General features: G+C 43.5%; 1 protein-coding gene across 6 annotated transcripts in view; it reads left to right on the top strand.

The window, feature by feature from the left end:
* Positions 1–4886: 4886 nt before the first annotated feature.
* Positions 4887–26264, top strand: part of CFAP206 (cilia and flagella associated protein 206) — a 51802-nt gene continuing 30424 nt past the window's right edge. For 2 of the 6 annotated variants that reach the window (XM_070418127.1, XM_070418128.1), the window contains exons 1-4: positions 19424–19682; positions 20768–20880; positions 21736–21819; positions 25152–25242. In XM_070418127.1, coding sequence (XP_070274228.1) covers positions 20773–20880; positions 21736–21819; positions 25152–25242 — 283 coding nt within the window. In that variant the 5' untranslated portion in view covers positions 19424–19682; positions 20768–20772. Of the gene's footprint in view, positions 4904–19423; positions 19683–20767; positions 20881–21735; positions 21820–25151; positions 25243–26264 lie in introns of those variants that run through there. The other 4 variants (XM_070418125.1, XM_070418122.1, XM_070418124.1 and 1 more) reach the window with 4 other exon arrangements.

Raw genomic sequence — 26264 nt, 5'->3', positions numbered from 1 at the left:
AACGATATTCAATTTTGAAGCTCCTTAATGTAACTTATGAATTTAGCATATGGTGAGATGGCAACTTAAAGTAGTAAAAAAGGGATGACTTAATTAATGGTTTGGGGCAAATGGATAGTGATTGAGGACAGAAATTCTCGAATCTTATCTCACAACACATCAAAATATATTCCAGGTGAATCAAAGGTTTAAAAGTAAAAATGAAACTGCAAAAGTATTAGAGGAAACTATTTGAGAATGTTTAAGTAAATCAGATTGAAAAAGGCCTTCTATGTTTGACACAATCTAGAAGAAATAAAGTATGAATAAAAATGATGAATTCAACTTTATTTAAAAAAAGGGTGTGTTTTTTAAGCCTGCTAGGCCAAAAATTATAAGCAAGGCCAAAACACCACAGACCAGAGAAAAATATTTGCATTTCCTATCACAGACAAAGGGCTAATTTCTGTACAATAAAAAGAACTCCTAAGAATAAGAAATAAACAATCCTATAGAAAAATAGATTAAAAATATAAATAGAAAAAGAATCAAACATTATTTAAAGTTAATGGAAAAAATGTTCCAATCACTCAAAAAGAATGCAAATTAAAATTACATCAAGAATTCATTTTCTATCAGATTAGCAAAGCTAATAAAATTATAAAACTGTATTGGTGAAAATGTGAGAAAATAGTATATTGCTGGAGGGAGATTTGAACAAAGACTAGAAGGAGATGAAGGAATTAGCACAAAGAGTATCTGAGAGAAAAGAGCTCCAGACAGAGGGAGCTAGAGGAAAGGCCTGGGTATGTGTCTGCTGAGCACTGGAAACATTAGAGAGGTGGGTGAGGCTGAGCAGAATGATCCGAAAGGGGAAGTAGAAAGAAGGTAAGGAAGATCATGGGATCACTGCAGGGCCTTGTTAAGACTAACTTTTATTCTGAGTGAACAGGGATCCATTGTAGGGTTTGGAGGCCCAGAGTGGCATCTTGTGACTTAAAATTGAAAAGGATCCCTCTAGTACAGTGGTTCTCAACCTTCCTAATGCCGCGACCCTTTAATACATTTCCTCATATTGGGGTGACCTCCAACCATAAAATTATTTTCGTTGCTACTTCATAACTGTAATTTTGCTACTGTTATGAATCGTAATGTAAATATCTGATATGCAGGATATATTTTCATTGTTACAAATTGAACATAATTAAAGCATAGTGATTAATCACAAAAACAATATGTAATTATATATGTGTTTTCCAATGGTCTTAGGCAACCCCTGTGAAAGGGTCGTTCGACCCCCAAAGGGGTCACGACCCACAGGTTGAGAACCGCTGCTCTAGTACTTTGTGGAGAACAGGCTGTGAGGGCCAGGGTGGGAGCAGAGAGAGCACTGGGAGGTCATGGATGGCAGTGATCGGAGGAGAGATGCTGGTGGCTGCGACCTTGGTGACAGCAGAGGAGGTGGTGGACAGGATCAGGTTCTGGAAACAAGATGTGGTGCGTGAAAGGAGGAGAGGAGTCAAGGATGGCTGAGCAACCTGAAGGCTGGGGCTGCTGGGGACTGAATGGGAAGGCTGCAGGGGGAGCTTGTTTGGAGGGAAAGTACTGGAATTCCGTTTGAACGTGTTGAATTTGAAATATGTATTAGACATGCAAATGTCTGTCTAGTCAATGTCATCTGTATGAGAGCCATGAGTATGAATATGTTACTATTTGTAACATATGTGTGTGTGTATATATACATATATATATATATATATATATATATATGTATATATACACACACACACACACACTAGAGGCCTGGTGCACAAAATTAGTGCATGGGTGTGTTCCCTATGCCTGGCTGGTGATCAAAGCACAAGCGTTTGGTGTGGAAGGGCAGGTCCCAGCTAACCTCTGGCCCCCAGGCCCCTCCACGCCCCCTCCACCTGAGTCACGGCATCTGAGTCCCCACACGGAGATACGGTGAGTGCAGCCAGACGCCATGGGCCGGGGCGCAGCGTGGGCCTCTGGGCCGCCCAGCGGCGCCACATGGAAGTCGGGTGGGCAGCGTGCTCTCTCCTGGCCACCCTTGCAGACTGGCTCCTGTGTGAACCCACTAGGAGCCTGACCTGCCCCTGTGGTCCTGGTGGCTGTGGCTCAGCTCACCTGGAAGAGGCCACGTAGGTGTGAGGCAAGTTCCTTGCAGGGGCTTCCCCAGTGTGTGAGCCCTGGCGTCCCGGGGGAGGGTAGCAGGGGGAATGAAAGCGAGCTTGGCAGACACCCTGCATTCTCACCGCACCTCCGTCCCTGTCCCCGTCCCCGTCACCCCTGCCCCCAGGTAGATGGGGAGAGGTCGCAGCACATCGCCAACGCCCGCCATGGTCCGTGCCACCCCCTGGTGGTCTGTACACATCATAGTGAGCGGTTGAATTCCCAGTCGAGGGGACAATTTCCATATTAGGCTTTTATTTTATACACACACACACACACACACACACACACACACACCCCTTTGCTTGTAATATGTTATAAAACATATCTTTTCCAGGCATATGCAAAAAAACTGGTCACTTTGGTTGCCTCTTTAGGAGAGAACTGAGTGACTGGGGATCAAATGTTGAGCCTTAATTTTTAGTAAAACAATTTAAAACCTTTTTTTTTTGAACCATATGAATATATTACATTTTAAAATTAATGTTTAAAAATAATAAAAATTATAACCCACATTGTAAAACTGTTACATAAATGTGCCAAAAAACGTTTCCTCGTTGCTAAAAATAATTTTTAATGCTGAGAAAAGGGTAAATTAGTTTCACTGATTCCAAAGGCATTTATTGAACATACTATATATAAGATACTGAAAATTTTTAACATTTAACAAGATAGGTCTGTTCTTTTACACAATAATGTGTTAAACTTGAGTGTAAATCTAACTCTGTCTTCCAGAACTAATTAGTAGCAAAAGGTACATAATCCTTATTAGGATTAGCAAGCAGTCATTATAAAGCACCACTGCTGGGGTTTGCTTGTTTTTTAGCACAATATCAGTAGGTATGATATGGCAATTTATGGCCCTCAGAAAAGATTCAAAATTGTTTTAGGATCCAAAACTACATTAAGTAGGTAAAGATAAGGGTAGATTATATGTAGAAAGGAAAAATTAGACTTGATTTACCTCTGAATTCTTGTAAAACACTTTCCGGTTTTTGTGTGTTGCTTTGTTTTAATATAGAAAAGTATGGAGACTAATATAAGAAACATCTATATAACCTTCCACCCAGAATTAACAAATGTCAACATTTGGTCATTGTCCTAATCAATTCAAGGTGCTACAACAGATTGCCATAGACTTGGCATTTTATTTTATTTTTTAAATATATTTTATTGATTTTTTTTTTTACAGGGAGGAAGGGTAAAGGATAGAGAGTTAGAAACATCGATGAGAAAGAAACATTGATCAGCTTCCCCCTGCACACTCCCTACTGGGGATGTGCCTGCAACCAAGGTACAAGGCCTTGACTGGAATTGAACATGAGACCTTTCAGTCCGCAGGCCGATGCTGTATCCACTGAGCCAAACCAGTCAGGGCTAGCCTTGGCATTTTAAACAACAAACATTTATTTCCATAGTTCTGGAGGCTGGGAAGTCCAAGACCAAGGCACCAGTGTCTTATAGAGCCATTTCCATGGCTTGTGAACAGCTATCTTGTCATTGCATCCTCACATGGTAGAGAGCAGAGAGGAAGCAAACTCTCATGTCTCTTCTTATAAGGGCACTAATCCTATACATGAGCGCAGCATCCTTATGACCTAAGTATCTCACAAAGACCCACCTCCTAATAGCATCACATTGAGGATTAGGTTTTTAACACATGAATTTGGGGAGGGGGTAGGACACATTGAGTCCATAGAATTGTCATGTTTGATTTACATGTTTTAATAACAAAATATTACAGATAAAATTTGGGTCTTCTTCATTCTCCTTTCAGTACCATTTCCTTCCTTTTAGAGGTAACCACTCTCCTAAAGGCTATCCGACTGGTTGACAATTCGACCAATCGCTATGATGTGCACTGACCACCAGGGAGCAGATGCTCAATGCAGGAGCTGCCCCATGGTGGTCAGTGCGCTCCCACAGAGGGAGTGCTGCTCAGCTGACTGACGGGAGCCGGAGTCCAGAGACCACAGCCGAGTGACATGGAGCCTACCGAGCGAGCAGCGGCAGGTGCAGTGGGGCCCGAATGAGCAGGAGCAGCAGGTAGCATTGGATTTCCAGTTTCATCCCGATTCCCACAGGCCATGCTGAGGGACCCCACTGGTGCCTCTAGTTCGTAAATAAGATGTAAAGTTTAATAGATGCTATTATTGTACACATTTTTCTGCAGCTTGCCTTTTTTCACCTAGCATTACATTTTTGAGATCTATCCATGTTGATACATGTGACATTTGTTATCTAGAGAGAAGTGAAATCATAATTTTAATTATTTTTCATAATGAAACCATGTAGAATTGGAATTGTATTATTTGCTAAATGCCCTCAAACATTAAGACCATATTCCTCCGGGTTCCCCAAGGCACTGTAGCAAACTCACAGGTGACTCACAATAGTTTTATATTTCCAGGGAAACAGTGACATTTGTCAGATACCACACAAACTATTGAGTAGTTTAGACCTGTTAGGTACTTGTTTTGGCCTAGGTCCAAAACAGTTCAGTACTGTACTTCTTTTGGCCTGGGGATGCCATGAAAAAATTGTGGAGACACTAAAGTCATCAGGAACTGAGAAAGTTCAGAATCTCTGCGTTAAGAACAAGAAACTTATTTCCCTGTGTTCTCTGTCAGGTCCCATTACCTGGTGTACAACTAAGGAATTACAGACAGGGCACCTCAGAGAAACTGACCAGCCTTGCTGACCCAAGTCTACTTCCTTCGGAAAAATAGTAAGTGATGATATGGAGCGTCTACCAGGGGTGGGCAAACTTTTTGACTCGAGGGCCACAATGGGTTCTTAAACTGGACCGGAGGGCCGGAACAAAAGCATGGATGGAGTGTTTGTGTGAACTAATATAAATTCAAAGTAAACATCATTACATAAAAGGGTACGGTCTTTTTTTTTTTTTTTTTTTTTTAGTTTTATTCATTTCAAACGGGCCGGATCCGGCCCGCGGGCCGTAGTTTGCCCACGGCTGGTCTAGAAGGAATACTTGCGTGTTTTCATCTTTATTTATCCAACTGCCTAAATGAGTTTCTGAATTGCTTCAAATAGATGGTTTTCACCAAAAATGCCCCTCAGCCCGGCCAGGTGGCTCAGTAGGTTGGAGCATCATCCCATACACCAGTGATGGCGAACCTATGACACGCGTGTCAGAGGTGACACGCGAACTCATTTTTTTGGTTGATTTTTCTTTGTTAAATGGCATTTAAATATATAAAATAAATATCAAAAATATAAGTCTTTGTTTTACTATGGTTGCAAATATAAAAAAATTTCTATATGTGACACAGCACTAGAGTTAAGTCAAAATGCTGACACGCCAAGCTCAAAAGGTTCGCCATCACTGCCATACACCAAAAGGGTTTGATTCCAGGTCAGGTTTGATTTCCGGTCAGGGCACATACCTAGGTTTCTGGTTCGATCCCAGGTTGGGGCACATGCAGGAGGAAGCCAATTGATGTTTCTCTCACATTGACATTTCTCTCTCCCTACTTCTCGCTCTAGAAATCAATAAAGACATATCCTCAAGTGAGGATTTTAAAAACAGCCCCTCAGACTATGAGAAAACTTAAATGTGCAGTTAACTGTTTATTTGTGCAAGACTTGAGAGTTCAGGGAGGGCTATGGGTATTGACAGATTACAACTGAAGAGGGGAAGGGGGTCCTCAGGCATGTTTTTATTGAATAACAAACAAATCAACCAACTTTTGCTCACAAGCCCGATTTCTGAAGATTTAACCTAGGAACCATCACTTCCCAGAGACTAGGAAGTCAGCTTGAGGATATTATTGAATACATTACCATATCTTAGCACCGCAGCTAACATCAGGGACCCTGTGTTAGGGATTCTTGCAGCTGTGCATAGACATCAGTAGGGCTACAGGGACACTGAGGTTTTCTGCAGAGGGAGAAGCTGGCTGAGCAGGCAGGAAAGTGACTCCCCCTCTCCATCCCTCATCTCCCAGGGCAGAGGCGCCTCGTCACTTCATGACTCTCTGTTTTACAGAATCTCAGCTCAGTATTTCTGCCACCATAACCATTTCTAAGTACCGCGCGCTAACCGGTTGCACCACTGGAGCTCCACCATTTCTATTTAAACGTAGTGAGTCCTAGAACAGGAGAAAAAGGACTGTCATTTTAGAAAAGGTCATAAGGATAGGTTATATAAACTTTAAAAGGAAATATGAAAACGTTTGGGTTTGAGGGGAAGTTGCTGAATTTGAAAAGGGAAAAAAACTAGCTTTTAAAGGAAATGGCTTTTGAATTTTAACAAAATAATTTTATGTTGCTAAGAAATCTGAGCTGAGTATATACTACTTTTTCTTCCTGAGTGAGTGATGTCCACCCCCCAAAAGGGCCATCTGGGACCATTCTAAGGCTGTCATGGCAGAAGCTTGGAGACATTAGTGGAGCAGATGTCTTTAGTCTTAATATAGTACCAATTGCATTTTAAAATAAATGATTAGATAACCTATTTCTACTTTGTAGAGATGGGCACTTCCAAAAAAATATCATTAACTGTATTTTCTTTCCATTATAAATGGATTCAAATGTAATTTTATTCCAGGATGTTAATGTCACATTTTATGACCCATTGCAGAGTCATAAATAATTTGGAGTGTTTTGATGACTGAAATGTGAAAGGAAAGCCAGCCTTGAGGTCATGTAATAGTTCTGCCAAACCTGAAGCCATCTTAAAAGTCAGCATCATCCATTCATAGACCTGTCTGCCTGATCCCTCCGTGACTGCAGTGCCCAAATAAGCACCTATAGCAGATGTTCTTCATTTTCCCCAGAATTAGGACTTTAGAGAAATACCTAGCAGGGGCGTATCCATCATTATGTCATCAATGCTAAGGTAAAGCCTGATACTAAAGAAGGAAAGTGATTTGACTCCAAAAGGGAATAAAAATATACATGAAAAGATTTTAAAATTGAATTTTTTCAGATCTTAAATAAGGAATGTAGGCTGGAGACAGTAGGTTTGATCGTGGAAAACCTATGGTGCGCAGTCACTGTGCTGGGTTCAGGGGGACGAGAGAGATGTATCGGACGGCAGTGGGAGACGATGGATCCGTAAACAATAGTAACAACAGCACGCCAAATCTGGGGAGTGCCCATGGCGGCATTAACAAAGCAGTGTAGGGGTTCAGAGAAATGTAATGGCTAGTTTTGATCTGGGCCTTGAAGGACCAGTCCAATCCTTTTGGCAGATTGGGTAAGAAGAAGGTAGATTAATTTATGAGGAGGGCACTGTCAGGAAAATGTGGTCTGGGATGGTACATAAAGGGGGTCATGAGAAATAAGGCTGAAAAGAGAGGTCAGAGTTAATCATGGAGGCGTTCCAACACCATGCTAGAGAACTGGGAACTTACTTGCTAGGCAATAACATGATCATGAGCACCTTTAAAATGGATCAGAGGAAAATCAGAAAATAAAGAACAAATCCAACCACATGATACTCCAAATTCATGGTGCAGGGAGCTCTTCTGCTCAGTCAAGAGATGCTTCCCTATTCAGACAAATAAAAGAGGGTCGAAGCTTTTTGCTATCATTATCCACTTTTGTAATTTGGAACACTGTTTACTAAGGGGGTTTTGAGAGGACCTAAAGCTTAACAAAATAACGCATGGGAAGGTTTTGCAAACAATAAAGTCCTATTTATTTAATTCTTTCGTCTCAAGTGAGAGAGAAGGAGGGTGGGATTGGAGTGGGGGGAGAGAGATGGAAGAAGGAAACAGGGAAAACAGGAGGAGAAAGAAAGATGGAAAAGGAGGAGCGGCAGATTGCGGGAGGGAGGCTGAGCGGGTCTACAGGAGAGAGGCCCAGGGTGGGGAATGCACACAGCTGGGAGGAAGCTGCAGAGGATTCCCTCACGTGCTCCCTTCCCTACGCTGGCTGCTTCTTCTTTTCTTCAGCACTGGCACTGTCTCTCAAGTTCTGAGCTGGGTACTTCTTGCTGCTCTCTAAATCCAGGAATAAAGAAACCTAAGGGTGATATTTAGGTCATGGCTCACATGATGACAAGTCTCTCCATGACCTGCTTTTGCAACAGGCTTCTTCATAGGTGTGTGATTTACTGCAAAGACATTTCACTTTTCAAAATGCCTTCATTACCTCCATTGATCATCAGTCTGCTCTTCTCTTCTTCATCTTCCTTTCTCCTCTGTCTTCCCTGTGTCCATCTTCTATCTCCCTTTGGGCTTCTAGTTATGTAGGACAAACATTCTTATTCTCATTTACAGATCCAATGAGGTGAAATGGTTCTAGGGTCTTCCTGAGTAAGTGATATGCATCTCCCAAAAGATCATCTGTGCCCATTATGATGTCACCTTTGTAGAAACTTGAGGACATGGGTAGGTCAGATGTCTAGGGAATGAGTGGAAACTGTCTGGAGTCTTGATAAAACACCAGTTTCATTTAAAGATCAATGATTTATAACCTACTTCTGCTTTTCTTTGAGGGAGACTACTGTTTATTGTAGTGAAAGGGTACTAGGTTGAATCAGAAGATCTAAATTTTAATAGTAATAATATTAGCCAATAAAAATAGCTATGTTTAGAAGCATATATGCCAGACTCTGTACAAAACCCCTTACATATATTATTTCCTTTCAATCCACCACAACTGTATGAGGTCAGCACTCTTTTCTGATGTGATGTAACTAAGGTTTAGAGAGCTTAAGTAATTTGGCCAAGAGTTTTAGTTTAGGCTCTGTATCATTCAAACTATTTACAGCCTCTTTGGGTCTCTTATTTCTTCATCCCTAAAATAAAACCACTAAGGTGATTTGAAAAATAATGAAGATATAGTTTATGCATGAAAGTAACGGGGTCTGTTACACTATGTCAGGGGTTGCTAAACTTTTTCTGTAAAGGGTCACACATGAAATAATCTAGGCTTTGCATGTCGGCTCTGTTGCAACCACTCTGCCCTCCCAGAGCAAAAGCAGTCTTAGTAAGTACACGGATGAGTATGGATGAGCAGGTCTGTGTTCAAGTCAGACTTTATTATGGACACTGAAATTGTCCATCTATAATAATAAAAGGATAATATGCTAATTACTGGACGTCTTCTGGATGTCATTCCGGACATGAGGGAAGCAGCCCAGGTCCCGGGTGCCGGAGGGAAGCTGGTGCTGGCAGCCGGGGGAAAGAAGGCCTACTCTTGCACAAATTTTCGTACATTGGGCCTTATAACTAGAGGCCCAGCAGGCACCCGGGACCTGGGCTTCCCTTGCAGCCCCAGCTTCATCCGGAAGGTCATCGGAAGGACGTCCGATCTAATTAGCATATTACGATTTTATTATTATAGATTAATGTGGTTTTCATATGTCACAAAAGAGTATTGTTCTTTGTCATTTTTTTTCAACTATTTATAAAAATCATTCTTAGCTTGCAAGCCCTACAAAAACAGGAGGGGATGGATTTGGCCTGTAGGCTATAATTGATGGAAAGCTATCACAGATATCAGTGTCTGTAGATTTTCTGAGAAAACAGTTGCATGTATCAACTTGGTACATTATTTCTAAATGACCAGGAAGGAAATGTTTTTCATCTATCTTCACCATAGCCACTGACTGGGGAGTGCCTTATACTGTTGGTGTGTGCCATATTAGAAGTTATGCTGAGACATATAGGAATCTTCATGTCTGGGGACTCGTTGGGGTGGATTCAGTAGAGGCAAAGGCCAAATTAGTCTCAAGGCAAACAGCAGAAAAGAAACTTCCAGGTAAGGCATTGTTGCCAGATTCAGAGATAGTTGTTTTTTTAAAAAGAAAAAGAAAAACATTAAAAGCATTTTGTAAACTAATGAATAGCTTTTGGGTATTGACAGTTATGGGTTGGGTTCTCCTCCAGGTAGTTAGGGCCCTGGCAGCAGGGGACAAACAGGTCCGGAGGCGACATCAAGTAGAAGTGATGACCAATACACTTTCCTCAATATTTGTCTCCACATGCTCTCTTCCTGGTGATCTCGCCATCATTAGTACCTCAAACGACAGTCACTGAGAACAAAAATGCCTGTCACCACTGCCAAGTGCATGCTCGCAGGCGTGTGTGCACACGTACACAGTGTTGTTGGGATGTGCTCCTGGCTGGAGTTCGTGCATCTCCTTGGCTTCTCTAAGCTCTCAGGCATCATGGGGGGGAGAACTCCTTTTGTCCCTTGATACCCTGACTATAAACTTGGTTTGTGGTCTCCTACTGCTGCACATTTTTTTTTACATTTAACTCTTTCATACAGCCCTTAGACGTATTGTGTTATCCTGTGGAGCCTTCAGAACACGTCTCGTTCCTGGAGGGAGTGGCTGGAGGGCAGGCAACTCCCCTGGAGACCTCCTGTCCAGTGTCTGTGGAAGAGGCAGGCCCTCAGACAGGAAGCAGAATTCAGAATTCTGCCTCCCACCACAGGGAATTCCCCTCCTCTCCCCTCCTCCCTAGCCCTCTAGAGCCCCCTGTGAAGAGGGAAGGGGCCGGGTGAATGCCCTGGGGTGGTGAACACAGGCATGGAGCCTCTGCAGGAAGGAAGATCAAGAGTCAGCCTTGGAGTGCAGGCCACATCTTGTAACCATGTCATGGGGCTCTTTGTTATACTCTCTGTTTTATTGCCCTCGATTTTGACACATTCTGGTTTAAGTGTCCATCCTTGCTTCAGGACAGCTTGGCTTTTAAAAGCAAGCCAGTAAGCCGAGGTGTTAAAGGGGAGCAGTGCCTGCTGAGGCCAGCGCGATGCTGGCAGCGGCCACCAGGGGGCTCCCCAGGGCCTGTCCCAGGCAGGAGATGCTCCCACCTGCACCTCGGCTACAAGATTAGGAGCTGGGGATTAATAGTCTGATCGCTGTTTCTCTGTCTTTGGATCTGTCCCTGTTCATCAGTCTATGTTGTTCTCTATATTCCACAAATGTGTGAAATCATGAGGGAAAGTAGGGAGGGAGGGGGCAAGGGGAAGAGATCAACCAAAGGACTTGTATGCATGCATATAAGCCAAACCAATGGACATGGACAACAGGGGGATGAGAGCATGGTGGGGGGGGGGGGGTTGGCGGGGGGGGTAGGATGAGGACATAATGGGGGGGATGAGGACACATTTGTCATACCTTAACTAATAAAGAATTTTAAAAAAAAGATTAGGAACTGGAGTTCTCTGGAAAAGGCCACCGTTTCTAAATCTCTTCACAGATAAGTATTCTCGCACAGAAAGTGTGAGACCATAGCATGTAGTTAGGCATGAGTGACTTTAGGCAGGTTACTTCATCTCTCTGTGCTGCTGTTCCCTCGTCAATAAACTATGTATAATAGCTCCTCTCTGAAAGGACTTTTTAAGGGATTAAATAAATTAATATATAAAAATACTTAGCACAGTACCAGGCTCATAGTACCTTCTCAGTACAGGTTCTCTATTATGACTATAGTATCTGGCCAGACCTTTTTTATTTTTAAAATCAGCCCGATTGATGGGACAAAATGGCCCTCTTTCCTGGGTCTTCTGCTTCATAGAAAGTTAATAAATTTTAGGAAACCAATAAATATCAGCCTTAAGAGCCGAGCACTAGGCTAGGCACCGTGAGAACTCCCAAAGCATTTTACGGCACAGTTCTCACCTGCTGGGTGCTTGCCAACAAGTTGAAAAGGCAGGTGCATGGGTTTAATCACGGTTTCACTGCTTATTGACCTTGGTAACTTTGGGCAATTTTTATTTAACATCTCTAGGCCTCAGTTTCCTCTTTTGCAGAATGGGGCTTATCATAGTAACTACCTCATAGGGCTAGCATGAGAACTAAATAAGTTAGTGAAAGCAAAGTGCTCACACAGTGCTGGCGTTGGGTCAGTCTAGCTCTTGGTCTATTTCACCATGAAGCAGTGGTGTGTGATGAAGTGCCCACAGGAGAGGGGCCTCCGGGCTGGTGGGCGTCCAAGCAGGGGAGGCCACTGTGGGCTGGAGCGGTGAGTCTGCATGGAGGAGACGAGACCTGAGCGGGCGTGGCAGGGTGGCCCCAGGGAAGGCAAAGACAAGTTCAGGAAAGAAAAGGATTTCCAAAAACATGAAGAAGGAAACTGGCTGGAACATGTGTTATGACAGACTGCCTGATCAATCCCAGCATGCCAGAACCCTCTTTGAGAATTCCAGTGTGTTGTAAAGAGACATAAGTGCCTAATGAATATTTTCTACCCTCCACAAGAGACTGATTTGGGGAGTTACTTCTCCCTAAAAGTTATTTTATGTCAGTTTCTTGAATTCTACAAAGTTCTTGTTCTAGCTTTTTTAAGCTAAGCTCATGCAGGTATGTAATTGGGGGCGGAGGTGGGGGAAAGAGGAAGAATTTGTAGCTGTAGTATTCTATTTGGACAGCAGGTGGCTCCCTTACATATACACAAGAAAAGTGGCACTGGTCTGCGTAAGAATCCTTTGTCATTTGAGTAGTTGTCACATAGTGTGTAACATTGAGGCTGAATTTAGAAGCAATTCTTTGCATTGATCTTTGTATGAAAGATGACCTTAATGCAGGAGGAGGAAATTTCTTCCTTCTTAGCACCTATGCTTGCCTTTAGGATAACTATCTGATTATTGTTCTTTCTGGGAATGAAAAACAGTTGGCAATGTTGTTTCCACTAATTCTCTCATAAAGATTGCCATTCAGCTTTAATAGTACTCACTCATACATGCTAAAGACATCACGAACGTGGACTCCTAACCATTCCAACATTAGAGTACAATTTTAGTAACAGCACTGATGGCCCATCAAGAACCTTTCTTCTAGCCGTTGCTTGAGATTTAGAATCCGCAGACCTCAGCTTCACCTTACTCAGTATCAGAAGTAATAGTGCTAATTCCTCTTTCCACCAAGTGGACCTTCTGAAACCCACGGTTGGTAACTCAGTGCCCTCCTGGTCAGCTTGGCCCATTGTCCACACCATTTCTTCACTTAACTTGAGCTTTGCTGGAGTCCTCTATTCTGAGATACTGCTGGCGAAAGTCCACAATGGAGCGAATCTGAGCCAAAGCAGGTGTGTAGGTGACAAATAGCATTTGAAACGATGCTTACCGTCATATGTCATTAGGGAATTGCAAAATTAAAGCGACAATGAGATGCCACTACACTCCTAGAATGACCAAAATACAAACATTGACAACAACAAAATGCAGATGAAGATGTGGAGGAAATGGAACTCCTGAGAGTGCAAGATGGTACAGCCATCTTGGAAGACAGTTTGGCAGTTTTTAAACAAAACTAAACATACTCTTACAATTCAATTCAGCACTGGCACTCATTAGTATTTACCTAAAAGAGTAGGAAACTTATAGCTAGCTATACAAAAAGCATCACACAAATGTTTATATAAGATTTATTCATAATTACCAATACTTGGAAGCAACCAAGATGTCCTTTGGTTGGTGAATGGACACATAAGCTGTGGTATATCCAGGCAATGAAACACTATTCAGTGCTAAAAAGAAATCACCCTATCAAGCCAGGAAAAGACATGGGAGCAACTTAATTGCATATTGTTCAATGAAAGAAGCCAATCAGAAAAGCCTGCCTACTCATTGATAATGGGTAAGAAAGGAAGAAATGAAACAGTCATTATTGGCATATGCTATCATTCTATGCTTTGAAAATCCAAAGGAATCCACAGATAAGTGAATAACAGAGTTTAGCAAGTTTGCTGGAAACAAAAATCAACACACAAAAATCAATGTGTATTTACGTACTGGCCACAAACAATCTGAATATAACAAATGTTCAAGCATCCTATGAATAAAATTATGAAACTTTATTGAAAGACAATAAGCGAGGCACAAATGAAAAGATGATCCTAAAATTCATGTGGAAGAGCAAAGTGCCAAGAATAAAAAAAGAAACCAGACGTAACCGGTTTGGCTCAGTGGATAGAGCGTCGGCCTGCGGACTGAAGGGTCCCAGGTTTGATTCCAGTCAAGGGCATGTACCTTGGTTGCGGGCACATATCCAGTGGGAAGTGTGCAGGAGGCAGCTGATCGATGTTTCTCTCTCATCGATGTTTCTAGCTCTCTATCCCTCTCCCTTCCTCTCTGTAAAAAATCAATAAAACATATTTAAAAAAAAGAAGAAACCAAAGGAAGTGCAGGGGCAGAGTGAAGTCAGAGAAGGGTTTGCAAGTCTAGGCCATGTCCTTCAGCGCAAGGCAGGAGGCCACTGGGCAGTGAGTCCTGAAGGGCAGTGTGTTTTTCAATTTTGTTTTGTTTGTTTATTTTTATTGACTTCAGAGAGAGGAAGGGAGAGGGAGAGGGAGAGAGATAGATGTTGAGAGAATCATCAGTCAGCTGCCTCCTGCATGCCCTTACTGGGGATCGAGCCCAGGCATGTGTCCTGACCGGGAACTGAACCGTGACCACCTGGTTCCTGCATCGATGCTCAACCACTGAGCCACTCAGGCTGAAGGGCAGTGTTATAGACTGACTGTTGTGGGGGCCCCCCTAGCCCCATTCATATGTTGATATTAGGAGGTGGAGCCTTTGGGAGGTGATTAGAGGAGGTCATGAGGGTGGAGACCCCATGATAGAATTAGTGCCTGGTAATAAGAGACACCAGAGAGCTCTCTTCCATCTCCCACCTCCAGCCCACCTACCTCCCTATCCCCCCACCCCTGCCATGTGAGGACACAGGGAGAAGGTGGCCACCTGCAAACCAGGAAGACAGCTCTCACCAGACCTGACCATGCTGCCGTCTTGACCTGGGATAGCCCGGCCTCTGGAACTGTGAGAAACAATGCCTGCTGTTTACGCCTCCCTCAGTGGTATTATGTTATAGCAGCGTGAGTGAGCGACTAACACAGGAAGCAATGGTGTGGGGTCTTCACAGCTACCAGGTATATGGCTAGCAGATGTTGGATGCATTTTTGTGGGCTATACAAAGCAGGCAGGCTCTCAATGGTTAAAAAATAAGCCCATGTGGGCTTATATTTTAAGGCAATTTGGTGTGTAAGCTTTTGAATTTGGCACTGGCAGGCTTTGAGCTAATAGTCTTAACATACTGTAAGGAAGTAAAGAACACAGGGGCCAACATACAGCGGCCTTCTTTAACCCACTGCATAACACCAAGATACTCCTAAAGAAGACTCAGGCAGGGGCCACTGCCTACTAGACAGATAGCCTTATTATACAAGCAGTTTGATTAAAACAGTGTAGTATTGTTTCCACCTAGTCATCCCTCCCTTTCACTTCCCCAACTGGCTCTTTTCTCTCCCCCCTCCCCAAATAGGCCAATAGCATAGAATAGAGAATCTAAACATTGGCCCACTTATTTAAGAATATTTGATCAATGAGAGATCTGGCATTGTATAACAGTAGTAAACTGAAGGTTGTCACTAAATGATGCTGGGACAAGTGATTATTCATAAAAAGACAGACATTTCATATCTAGAAATCTTTCCTGAAGAAATTATATGCAACACAAACAATTTCTATACTCAAAAGTATTTGTCCCAATGTTATTTAAAATGGTGAAAACTTTAAAAGATGCTATAATAATAGCTGGAATATTTCAGTAAATTATGACATAGCACTCAATTGCATATTATACAGCTACTGAAAATAATATATACAGCCCTGGCTGGTGTGACTCAATTGGTTGGAGCATTGTCTGGTACGCCAAAGATACTGCGGGTTTGATTCCAAGTCGCGGGATAATACCTAGGTTGTGGGTTTGATCCCTGGTCGGGGTATGTATGGGAGGCAACTGATTGATGTTTCTCTCTCACATTGATCTCTCTCTCTCTTTCTCTCTATCCCTTCTTCTCTCTAAAATCAAACATACCTTTAGGTGAGGACTAAAAACGAGTAATATATACAGAGTCTATAGTTAGGTGTGAAACTATTAGTGTTATAATGTTAAGTGCAAAAGGTAACATAAGGTATAGTAAGAATGTAAAACAAACATACATGAATAAAAATTATACAAACATGTTAACAATATTAATCTTTATTAATGAAACTATAGGTGATGGGCTTTCCCCCAACATTTCCATAAGGAGCATGTACTACTTTTCTAATGAAAAGTATCCCAATAAACTATTTTTAAGCCTGGGCACTTAATAAATATTTGAATGCTAGCCAAATTTTCATGACTTTAATATTGTGGGTGTGTATTTAATAACTGCTGATGCCAGAATTGCTCCAGTCTGCCTCACCTCACCGCACCCATCGAACCACCTCAATTATCTGCTCAAACTGTCAGGCCTCCGGTGGATTAACTTTAAATGGAATGCAACTCTAGCATGAGACTGTGATTTAAGAGAGGCTGATCCGTATTTTGATAACCTGACTAAAAATACATTTCTTCTTCAAGGTTTCCACTTGTCAGTGAAGGGTTTACATTGGGTTGTCCCCTGTTTCTGAAGACGGACAGAATCTTGACCTTATGAATATTTATTTGTAATATTTACTCATTCACAAAAATAGTTATTTAGCTGTTATCTTATAAGTCAGTCATTAGTCTAGGAGCTGAGCATACAGGGGTAGAGAAGCTTGGGTCTCTGCTTGCACCCCCAAGCTCACAGTGTAGTGAAGGGAAACACGCATGCACAAGAGGTGACGTGGAGTGTTGGGGGAGCTATGGTGGAGGTCTGCTTAGAGGGCAGTGAGACCCACGTGGGGAAGTGACCGGGTGTATGAGGTGGGAGATTTGGTTCAGAAAGACTTCACCGAATGGGCTGACATTGAGCTGTATCCTGAAAGGCCCAGCTGGGGAGGGCAAGTACTACAATGACAGGAAGCTGCCTCAGCTAAAGCACAGAACCCTCAACGGCGAGTCGTTTGGAAGTTTGTGTCCAGGTGCAGCAAGGGTGAGACAGTGTCCAACAGACAGTTCTGCACGGATGGGCATGTTCCCTATCTTCACTGTTCAGTACGATAGCCACCAGCCACGTGTGGCTGGGCCAATGAGGAATTGGATCTTAAATTTCATGTAATTTAAACTAATTTAAATGTAAGTAGCCTCATGTGGCTGGTGGCTGCCATACGGGACAGTGCAGGTCTGGAGGTAGAGAGGCCAGATCAAGGGAGAACCTGCTCCTCATGCGGGGGGCGGGGGGGGGGGGGGGGGGGGAGAGGGCGGGGAAGGTGGGGATGGAGGTGGTGATTTTTTCCCTGTAGGTGATGAGAAGCCTTCAAGGCCGTGCACAGGGGCTTGTATGCTCCGTTTTGGAGATCTGGGAGTTGGGCAGACCGGAAGCAGATGAAACATTTAGAGATTCTGGTAACAGGCTTCAGCGAGAGCATAGTAATGAGGGAAGGGAAAGGATGTGAGACGTGCTAAGAAGGTAAAGTGGGAGACGTAGTGACAGTCTGAGTGTGAAGGGTGAGGGAGGGAGGGAAGCAGGACTACCTGAAGCAGGTTTGGGCTGCTTCAGTCATTGGGCCTACTACTAAACCCCAATAAAGAATGCAGAGGGTGGGATGGTTTGGAGAGAAGGTGAATGTGGGAGACAATGAGCTTGGAGTGGAGTGAGGAAGTCGGGTGATTACCTCCCCGCTTGCGGTGTGCCAGAAGGAGCTGGCCGTCTAGCCCTCCTGTCAGAGCAACAACTGAATTGGAATAATCTGATGGAATCTTTGGCCTTTATTCGGTCAAAGATTAATAAAGATAAGAAAACAGTCAAAACTGCTAAACGTGGAATGAAGCTCTTTTATACTTTCAGCAAAACTGGAAGAGGATCAAACAAATTCCTCCTCAGAAAAAATGAGGACTTATGGACTACAGTGTGTTCCTTGATAATTGAGAAAATAGTCTTTCTTTAATAAGGGTTTAATTAAAGTTTGTCCTTGGGAGTTGTGCCATAGTGCCCCTCATAGTAGGAAGGAATCAGAAAAAGGAATTAAAACTGGAGGCCAATCCCAAAGCTCAGGCACCATGAAAATTTGTTAATCATTTTTTTCCATTGATTTTTAGAGAAAGTGGGAGAGGGAGAGAGAGAGAGAGAAACATCGATGTTAGAGAGACACACCTATTGGTTGCCTCCCGCATGTCCCCCCACCCCTCACCCCCCCACCTTTACCTTTTCCATCCAGACCCTCCTCCCCTCTGACACCTGTCTGTCTTTTCTCTGTATCTATGAGTTTGTTTCCATTTTGTTTGATAATCCATCTTAAAAAATCTTTAATATTCTAATTCATAAGTAATATATGCTCATGAAAGACATTTTGCTAGAAAATAGCCATGATTTTATTGCCCAAATATAACCACTGTTAAAATTTTTCTATATCACTTTCTTTATGGTTGTTTTATCTTGTATACTTACAATTTCTAAACTGGGCTCAGTCTCTACAAATAGCTAGCCCCCCCTCTCCATTATTTTATATAATATATATATATTTATATATAAAAGGCTAAGCCACCGACCAACTGGCCAGTAGGGATGACACACACTGACAACCAGGGGGCAGATGCTCAATGCAGGAGCTGTGAAGACTTGGCAGCAGCTGGTCTTGGGTGACACACCCTGGAATCAGGGAGGAGGGAGCCCGAATTCGGGGTGTGGGCACCCGAGAACAGCCCTGTCGCAATCCGGGACCCCTGGGGGATGTGGGAGAGCGGGTTTCAGCGGACCCCGCAGGCCAGGCTGAGGGATCCCACCTGCCCAGGGACCCAGCTCACTCCGCAGACGGCCTTCGAATATGCATTTTTGTCTTCTGGCATCTTGGACCACTCTCTTAGCGACTTTCTTTGACAACAGGACATGAAATTAAACTGCGATCCTTTTTACCCTTGTTTTTTAAAACTAGATACTTTCACGTGGACTCATTTCTCAACAATACAACGCTTCGGTTTTCCCATCCTCTGGGAACAGGCTCCCGCCTCTCCCAGACCCTCCTTTTTTAAGTTCCCACGCTAGCAAGTTGATACCCTTGTTTAAGAAATTTCGTCTTTAACACCCTTAGCCCTGAGGTGTAATGAACCTGGCTTTTTCTGACTGGGATCTGGGCATTTGTGGGGGTTTTTTGGTTTTTAAAATTCTTCCCACTCATCCTTTCGGGACAGACTCTCAAGGTTGGCCCCGCCCACACGGTGGCCCCGCCCACACGGTGGCCCCGCCCACACGGTGGCCCCGCCCACACGGTGGCCCCGCCCACACGGTGGCCCCGCCCACACGGTGGCCCCGCCCACACGGTGGCCCCGCCCACACGGTGGCCCCGCCCACACGGTGGCCCCGCCCACACGGTGGCCCCGCCCCTGGTTTCTAGCGTTTGGTCTCCACGGTTACGCGGCCGCCGCGGAGAGTGCCCGGCTGCCCTAGAGGCTCCAGAAAAGAGACGGATAAACTGGGCTCCTGCTCTCCATTCCGGCCAAGGTCAGCCCACTCGGGGCTCCGTGCCCTTGAGATGCGCCCCGTGAAGAGGCGAGCGTAGGCGGCGGCAGAGCCCCGACCGCTGGCGGATCCCGCGCAGCCGGTTGAGTCTGACTGTAAAGGTCTCTCTCCTCCCGCTCGGCCGCCGCAGAGCGGATACTGCGGTCACTCCCGCCGCAGGTTAGGACTTTAATTCGTCTTCCTGTCTCTGTTCAGCGCCGCTTGCACCCCCAAGGGCCAGAACTCGGGAAAGTTGGCGCTTCAGGGAGTGGGGCGGGCAGGGTACTAGGTGTCAACAGCGACCGGGTGCTCAGAGCCTAACAGGGTTCGCGCAGGCGCACAGACACAAGCGCACGGGGGCGGTAACGCTGAGTACTTGTTACAGGCTATTTTAAGCGCGTACCTTATGCCATGCACTATTGTAACCACTAGATATTACATAGAACTCGGTCCTCGTCACGATGGCCCCTAGGTAGTCTGGTTGTAATGGACAAAATGCCAGGTGCTGCCTCTTCCCTGACGCTGATAATGCTGAGCGTTGGCTTTATCTACCTAAGCTTGCCTTTGTCGTGCTTTCCCTGCTTGGTTCCCCAGGCTCAGGTACTGATGCTCCGGAAAATCCAGGCACCCCATGACCATTAACATCTACCAGCTTTTCCTGGGTTATGGTAGATGGAAGTAATAACCAGGAGTTCATTTTTCTCCATGGTGCAGAACTCTCATACTATGCTTGGAATTTTGGCGTTTATGTTTTTCATTAAGAGTCTAAACTCCAACTTGGATGTGCAGTAAAGACAATTTAGATGATCTGAGCAAGAATGGCTTTCCAAGTGTCTTATAAATATGAAAGGTCATTTGGTGAATGTGGTGGAATAAGCATTCCCCCTTTAAAGCTGTACTCTGCCACCTACACAGGTTAGGGTGGGGTTTCCCATTAATTCTAACCCCTCGACCCATACTGTTTAGCCATTTTTTAAATTTAAAAATATGATATAAATGTATGATATAAATTTATTTTGGTGACCACCATTATTTAAATAAAAAGGAAATGTTTCCGTTGTTTGAAGTCCCAATTTCTCTGTCATCAGCAAAGTCCTTCATTTTTATAAATATAAAACAAATTAACTAATGCAAAACAGGAGAGGCCTACATGCTAATAAATACTTATAAGTTAATAAATAATATTATGACTCTGCAGATGAAACAAAATCTAAGCAAGAAACAAATAAATACAAATTTTTAAAAATAATTATTGTTTTATTTAGTCAGAATGCCTCCCACTCAGGCAGAAAGTGTTATAAAGAATATCATTCGAGAAATAGGACAAGAATGTGCAGCCCATGGAGAAGTGGCCTCTGAAACTCTGGTTGCTTTTATGGTAAGAATGAATATTTCTGTTAATTACTGCTTTATTTTTAAGATGTTTTTAAGTAGTACCTATTTTCCTCTTAAGCTTCTGTGAAACTTTCCTAAATGTTATTCAGTTGAAAACATATTGAGATCATGAGACAAGTTAGCAAAAAATACTTTTTTAAAAAGTCTATAAAGCATGTCAGTTCTAGAATTATAGAGACTGAGAAGATCTTGTTGAGTTTTAGAAACATTAATAGTGTACTGTGTCAGAGTTTTTTATTTATTTAATATTTTACATTTATTTAATATATGTTTTGTTGATTTCTGAGAGGAGGGGAGAGGGAGAGAGAGATTGAAACATCAATGATGAGAATCATTGATTACTGCCTCCTGCATGCCCCACACTGGGGATCGAGCCCACAACCTGGGCACGTGTCCTGACTGGGAATTGAACCGTGACCTCTTGGTTCATACCTCGATGCTCAACCATTGAGCCACACTGGCTGGGCTCAGAGTTTACAGTGTTCACTTGTAAACATTACTTGTTGCCTTGGCTTCTCTGTTTGCTTTTGGTTTAACAATACACAATAAAAGCACAGTAAACTATTCAAATAGTTTCCCAATCTAACATCTAGCCATTGCTTTTAGCCTATTTCTCCATATAATTTTTCTAACATCATATTCAGATTTGATGTTTAGTACAGTACTTCCTTTCTTCAACCTCTAATGAAGGTGCTGATGAGTTGGGTAATAAGAAAATCAGCTGAATCATCAACCCCTGAGTAATCAAGAGGCAGTTGCTTAAAAAATGGAAACATATTAAGCTAATTTCATAATAATGTGAAATGAAATGATTTAATGGGCTCTCTCCTGCTCTCAGGTGAAAGCTGTTGTCCTGGATCCCAGAAATGGCTTTAACATGGATAGAACCCTCATGAAAAGTGACGTGGAGAAACTTGTTAAGGTGATTAGCCAACAATTCTCAAATTTTGAAATACCTATTTGCAATTATAAATACAGTATGAGTGTTAGCCATTATTGACTTCAGCTCCATGAAACAAAAACCCACCAAGTGATGGTGTGAACAAATAAGAGACTTGTTTTTTCTCATAAAGCAGAGTCCAGAGGTACATAGGCTGTTATTCCTGGCTTCCTGGGTCACCATCATGCATACGGACTCCATCCCAGGGTCACAAGATAGCTATTCCACCTTAAGGCAGGTGTAAGGGGGAAGGACAAAGAGCAAAATGTGTGTGTCAGTTGGGTCTCTCACTTTCTATTAGGAAAATAATAGCTTTCCCAGGATCCCTCCCATGCTGCTTGACCAGAAAACTGCAAGTCAGCCTGAAATGTTGATTTTCTTTTTCTTTTTCAGTTGAACAAATCTTTGCCCCAATCCAAATTGGGGCTTTGTTAGTAAAAAAAAAAAAAAAAAAAAAAGATATGGATACTGGCTGATAGAATGTCTGCCACAGTATTTTAGAGACATCTTGTAATTAATCCAATGTTACATTCAGAACATTATTTTTTTTTCAGAACATTATTAACTGACTTGTCATATACTGTAAAATTACATAGTACTAAATTAAAATTCATATAATTTTATTTACTTTATTTTATTTTTTCCATCACCATTTATCCCCCCTGTACCCTCCTCTACTATCAATTACTGTCCTTCTCACTCCTAATCACCACATTGTTGTCCATGATCATGAGCTCTCATATAATTATTTTTGGTAATCCTCACCCGAGGATGTTTTTCCATTGATTTTTAGAGAGAGTGGTAGAGAAGGGTAGAGAAGAGAGCTAAGCATCAGTGTGAGAGAGAATCAATTGGTTGCCTTGCACATGCTCCCTGACCAGGGCCAGGGATCAAGCTTGCAACTGACGAAATGTGTCCTTGATCAGAATAGAGCCTTCGACTGGACTCAAACCCGGTACCCTTTAGTCCACAGGCCGACACTCTGTGCATTGAGCCAACCACCTAGGGCTATCATATAATTATTGATTCAGTGTAATTTGTGTTTTTCAATTCTAAAGGAAAAAATTGAAGCCAAAGTAAAGTAACTCATAATTAGAAATCAGGTAGATGTACCTGAAAGCCATTTTTAAAAATAATTTTTATTGATTTCAGAGAGGAAGGGAGAAGGGGAGAGAGATAGAAACATCAATGATGAGAGGGAATCATTGACCGGTTTCCTCCTGCGCACCCCACACTGGGGATCAAGCATGTACCCTGACCAGGAGTCGAACCGTGACCACCTGGTTCATAGGCCAACGCTCAACCAGGGCTGGTGCTGAGGAGGTGGGGGGCAGGTGATGCTGCAGACGTGCCAGCCAGCTGGGCTGAAAACCATTTTTAAGAACTAAAGAACATCATTAATTTTTTTTTGTATGTTTTAAGTTTGACTCACTGGATTTAAAGCTTAAATATTTATTTTTAAAAGATTCTTAAATGTATTCCCTAAAAATTCACCATTTAAAAAATTTATTCTGGGCTTAATGATTGTAATTCCCTCCTTTACACAGAAGACTTGAAACAAGCTTTCCCCAACTCGTATATGGATATTTTCTGGGTTCAAAACAAATGGCAGAGAGAATCTTCATCATCCCCATCTTCTCTCACAGTCAGCAGCTCACACAGCGGAGCACAGGTCTATGTGCAGATGCTAAGGGTCCGGAAGGTCTTGGGAGCCTGAACTGGGGGAATGTTGTCAGGGTGATTGTGCAGGAAGGACAGACTCCGTGGTTCCGCAGGGCAGCCTGGAGCGGGGCCTCTCTGTGCTGATTTTAAATGTGGTCTGGAACCCATTCGTAGCAATAGGGGCAATGACTGACGGTCACTGAGAAATTCTATTGGGAAGCCGTGGAGAATCGAGGAGGGGCAGAACATAGTTTTCTTCCCTTCTTGGCTCAAGATGAGTTTTTCCTTTTTCCTCTGATTCAGCTAAGTTGGAGAGAATCAAGCTCAGTATACTTTTAGTATGACAGGTATATTAACTATCAATGTATATCACAATTAAAATGACAAAGTTTTCTTTTTTCTCAATTAAAAATTACTTGGATAATATTAAATATAAATTGTTACTGAAAAATATTAAAATTAAGAAAACGCAAAAACAAATCACCTGGATGAGGTAGACTTCATAAATTCTTTGTTTAGAACAGTCCTTCTCCACTTGGAGGGACCCAGGTGCACAGGTTCCATAAAGACAGTGTCCTGTCCTCTTGCATTCTTCCGGTTCTCCCAGGAAGGTGGGGGTCAGGTGACGCTGCAGACGTGCCAGCCAGCTGCAGATGAAGCCTAAAGAGTGAAAGAGTGAGACAGGAAAGAGTGTGTGTGAGGGAGGGGGCGGTGGAGAGGGGAGGGGCAGGGAGAGGAGACAAAGGAGGGGAGGGGAAGGGAGGAGAGGGGAGGGGAGGAAAGGAAAGGAAAGGAGGCAAAAGTTCAGGTTGATCATGTAATCTAAAGGGCAAAGCAGAGAAGGGGGGAAAATAGGAGAAAGCAGACCAGAGGAAGACATTTTGAAATGAAAGGCAGAGCCAGATGAATTTTGTGAGCAGAGGAGGGTAGCTGCAGCAGCTTTTTATAAAATGCATATGCCCTCCAGCATCAGCAAGAGAGTGTTGTTTAAAGGCTCAGTTAAGTAGGAATGAGGAGTTTGAGAAAAGCTCTAGACACGAGTCATGAGCTTCATGGACCATTTACCCACATTCACTCTATAGACTAACCAAAATGTAAGTTTCTTGTCTTCATCTAGACCAGCGGTTCTCAACCTGTGGGTCGCGACCCCTTTGGGGGTGGAACCATCCTTTCACAGGGGTCGCCTAAGACCATCAGAAAACACATATATAATTACATATTGTTTTTGTGATTAATCACTATGCTTTATTTATGTTCAGTTTGTAACAATGAAATTGGGGGTCACCACAACAGGAGGAACTATATTAAAGGATCACAGCATTGGGAAGGTTGAGAACCACTGAACTAGACTATTAACCCACCTGGGTATGGTGATACTGGTTAACTCTGGGGAAATAACTTATTACTTAATAAATGTTCTTGGTTCTGTGAATAATAAAGTATGAAATCCTCAAAAAGAAAAAATAATAAGGGGAGTTATTGGTAGATAAGTATCAAAAACTATTACTTTGATTTTCCTTTATTTTCATACTTAATCTTAGCCAAAAGCTCAGAAATGATGTTTTCCTTATTTTTTAAAAATAAGTTTAGAAAATACTTTGGATCACTTTAGAAACTATAACTAGAAGCATTCATGGGGTATTCTTTTCTAGGTTTGTGTGAATCGGCTACTGGATGATAAAAATCCATCCCTGGACACCATTAAGATGCAAGTCTACTTTGATATGAATTATACAAATCGAGGTAACATATCTATTTTGATATGCTTTTTAGAAAGTTTCATATTGTATTTAAGATAATAAGGGCTTTATTTGGTTGACAATGAACAATTTAATTTTTTTGGCCTATCTTTTGAAATTTGTGCCAATTTTGAAGAATCCTATATAATAAAAGGCTAATATGCAAATCGACAGAATGACCGGTTGCTATGATGCACACTGACCACCAGGGGGCAGACGCTCAATGCAGGAGCTGCTCCCTGGTGGTCAGTGCACTCCCAGAGGGGGAGTGGAGAGCGCTGCTCAGCCAGAAGCCAGGCTCATGGCTGGCGAGCACAGCTGCGGTTGCCGGAGCCTCTCCTGCCTCTGCCAGCAGTGCTAAGGACCCCTCGGGGGATGCCCGCCTGCTGGCTTAGGCCCACTCCCTGCATCCTGGACTGAGAGAGGGCGCAGGCCGGGCTGAGGGAACCCCCCACCCCCAATGCACAAATGTCGTGCACTGGGCCTCTAGTCTACACTAATAAAAGAGAAACATGGTAATTAGCGTACGACCGCTACCCTTCCCATTGGCTAATCAGCATATCCTTATGCAAATTAACTGTCAGCCAAGATGGCGGCCGGCTTTAGGCTTGGGGCGTTGAGGAGCCAGCCAGCGATCAGCTGCGGCGGGAGCTGGGGGTGCCCCGGCCCAGGCCTAAAGCCTCGAGCAGAGGCTTTAGGCTTGGGCCGGGGAGGAGCCAGCCAGCGATCTTCCCTGGCGGCTGCGGCGGCGGCAGCGAGCTGGGGGTGCCCTGGCCCAGGCCTAAAACCTCGGCCTGAGGCTTTAGGCCTGGGTCAGGGAGCAGCCAGCCAGCAATCGGCTGCGGCGGGAGCTGGGGGTGCCCCGGCCCAAGCCTAAAGCCTCGAGCAGAGGCTTTAGGCTTGGGCCGGGGAGGAGCCAGCCAGCAGCGATCTTCGGCGGCGGCGAGATGCCCAGGCCTAAAACCTCGGCCTGAGGCTTTAGGCCTGTGTCAGGGAGGAGCCAGCCAGGGATCGTTGATGGCTGCG

Source organism: Myotis yumanensis, unplaced genomic scaffold (assembly GCF_028538775.1).
Source record: "Myotis yumanensis isolate MYYU_CA2020_CCGP unplaced genomic scaffold, mMyoYum1.0.hap1 SCAF_6, whole genome shotgun sequence".
Taxonomy (NCBI): domain Eukaryota; kingdom Metazoa; phylum Chordata; class Mammalia; order Chiroptera; family Vespertilionidae; genus Myotis; species Myotis yumanensis.
This window is presented reverse-complemented; position numbering and strand designations above follow the sequence as displayed.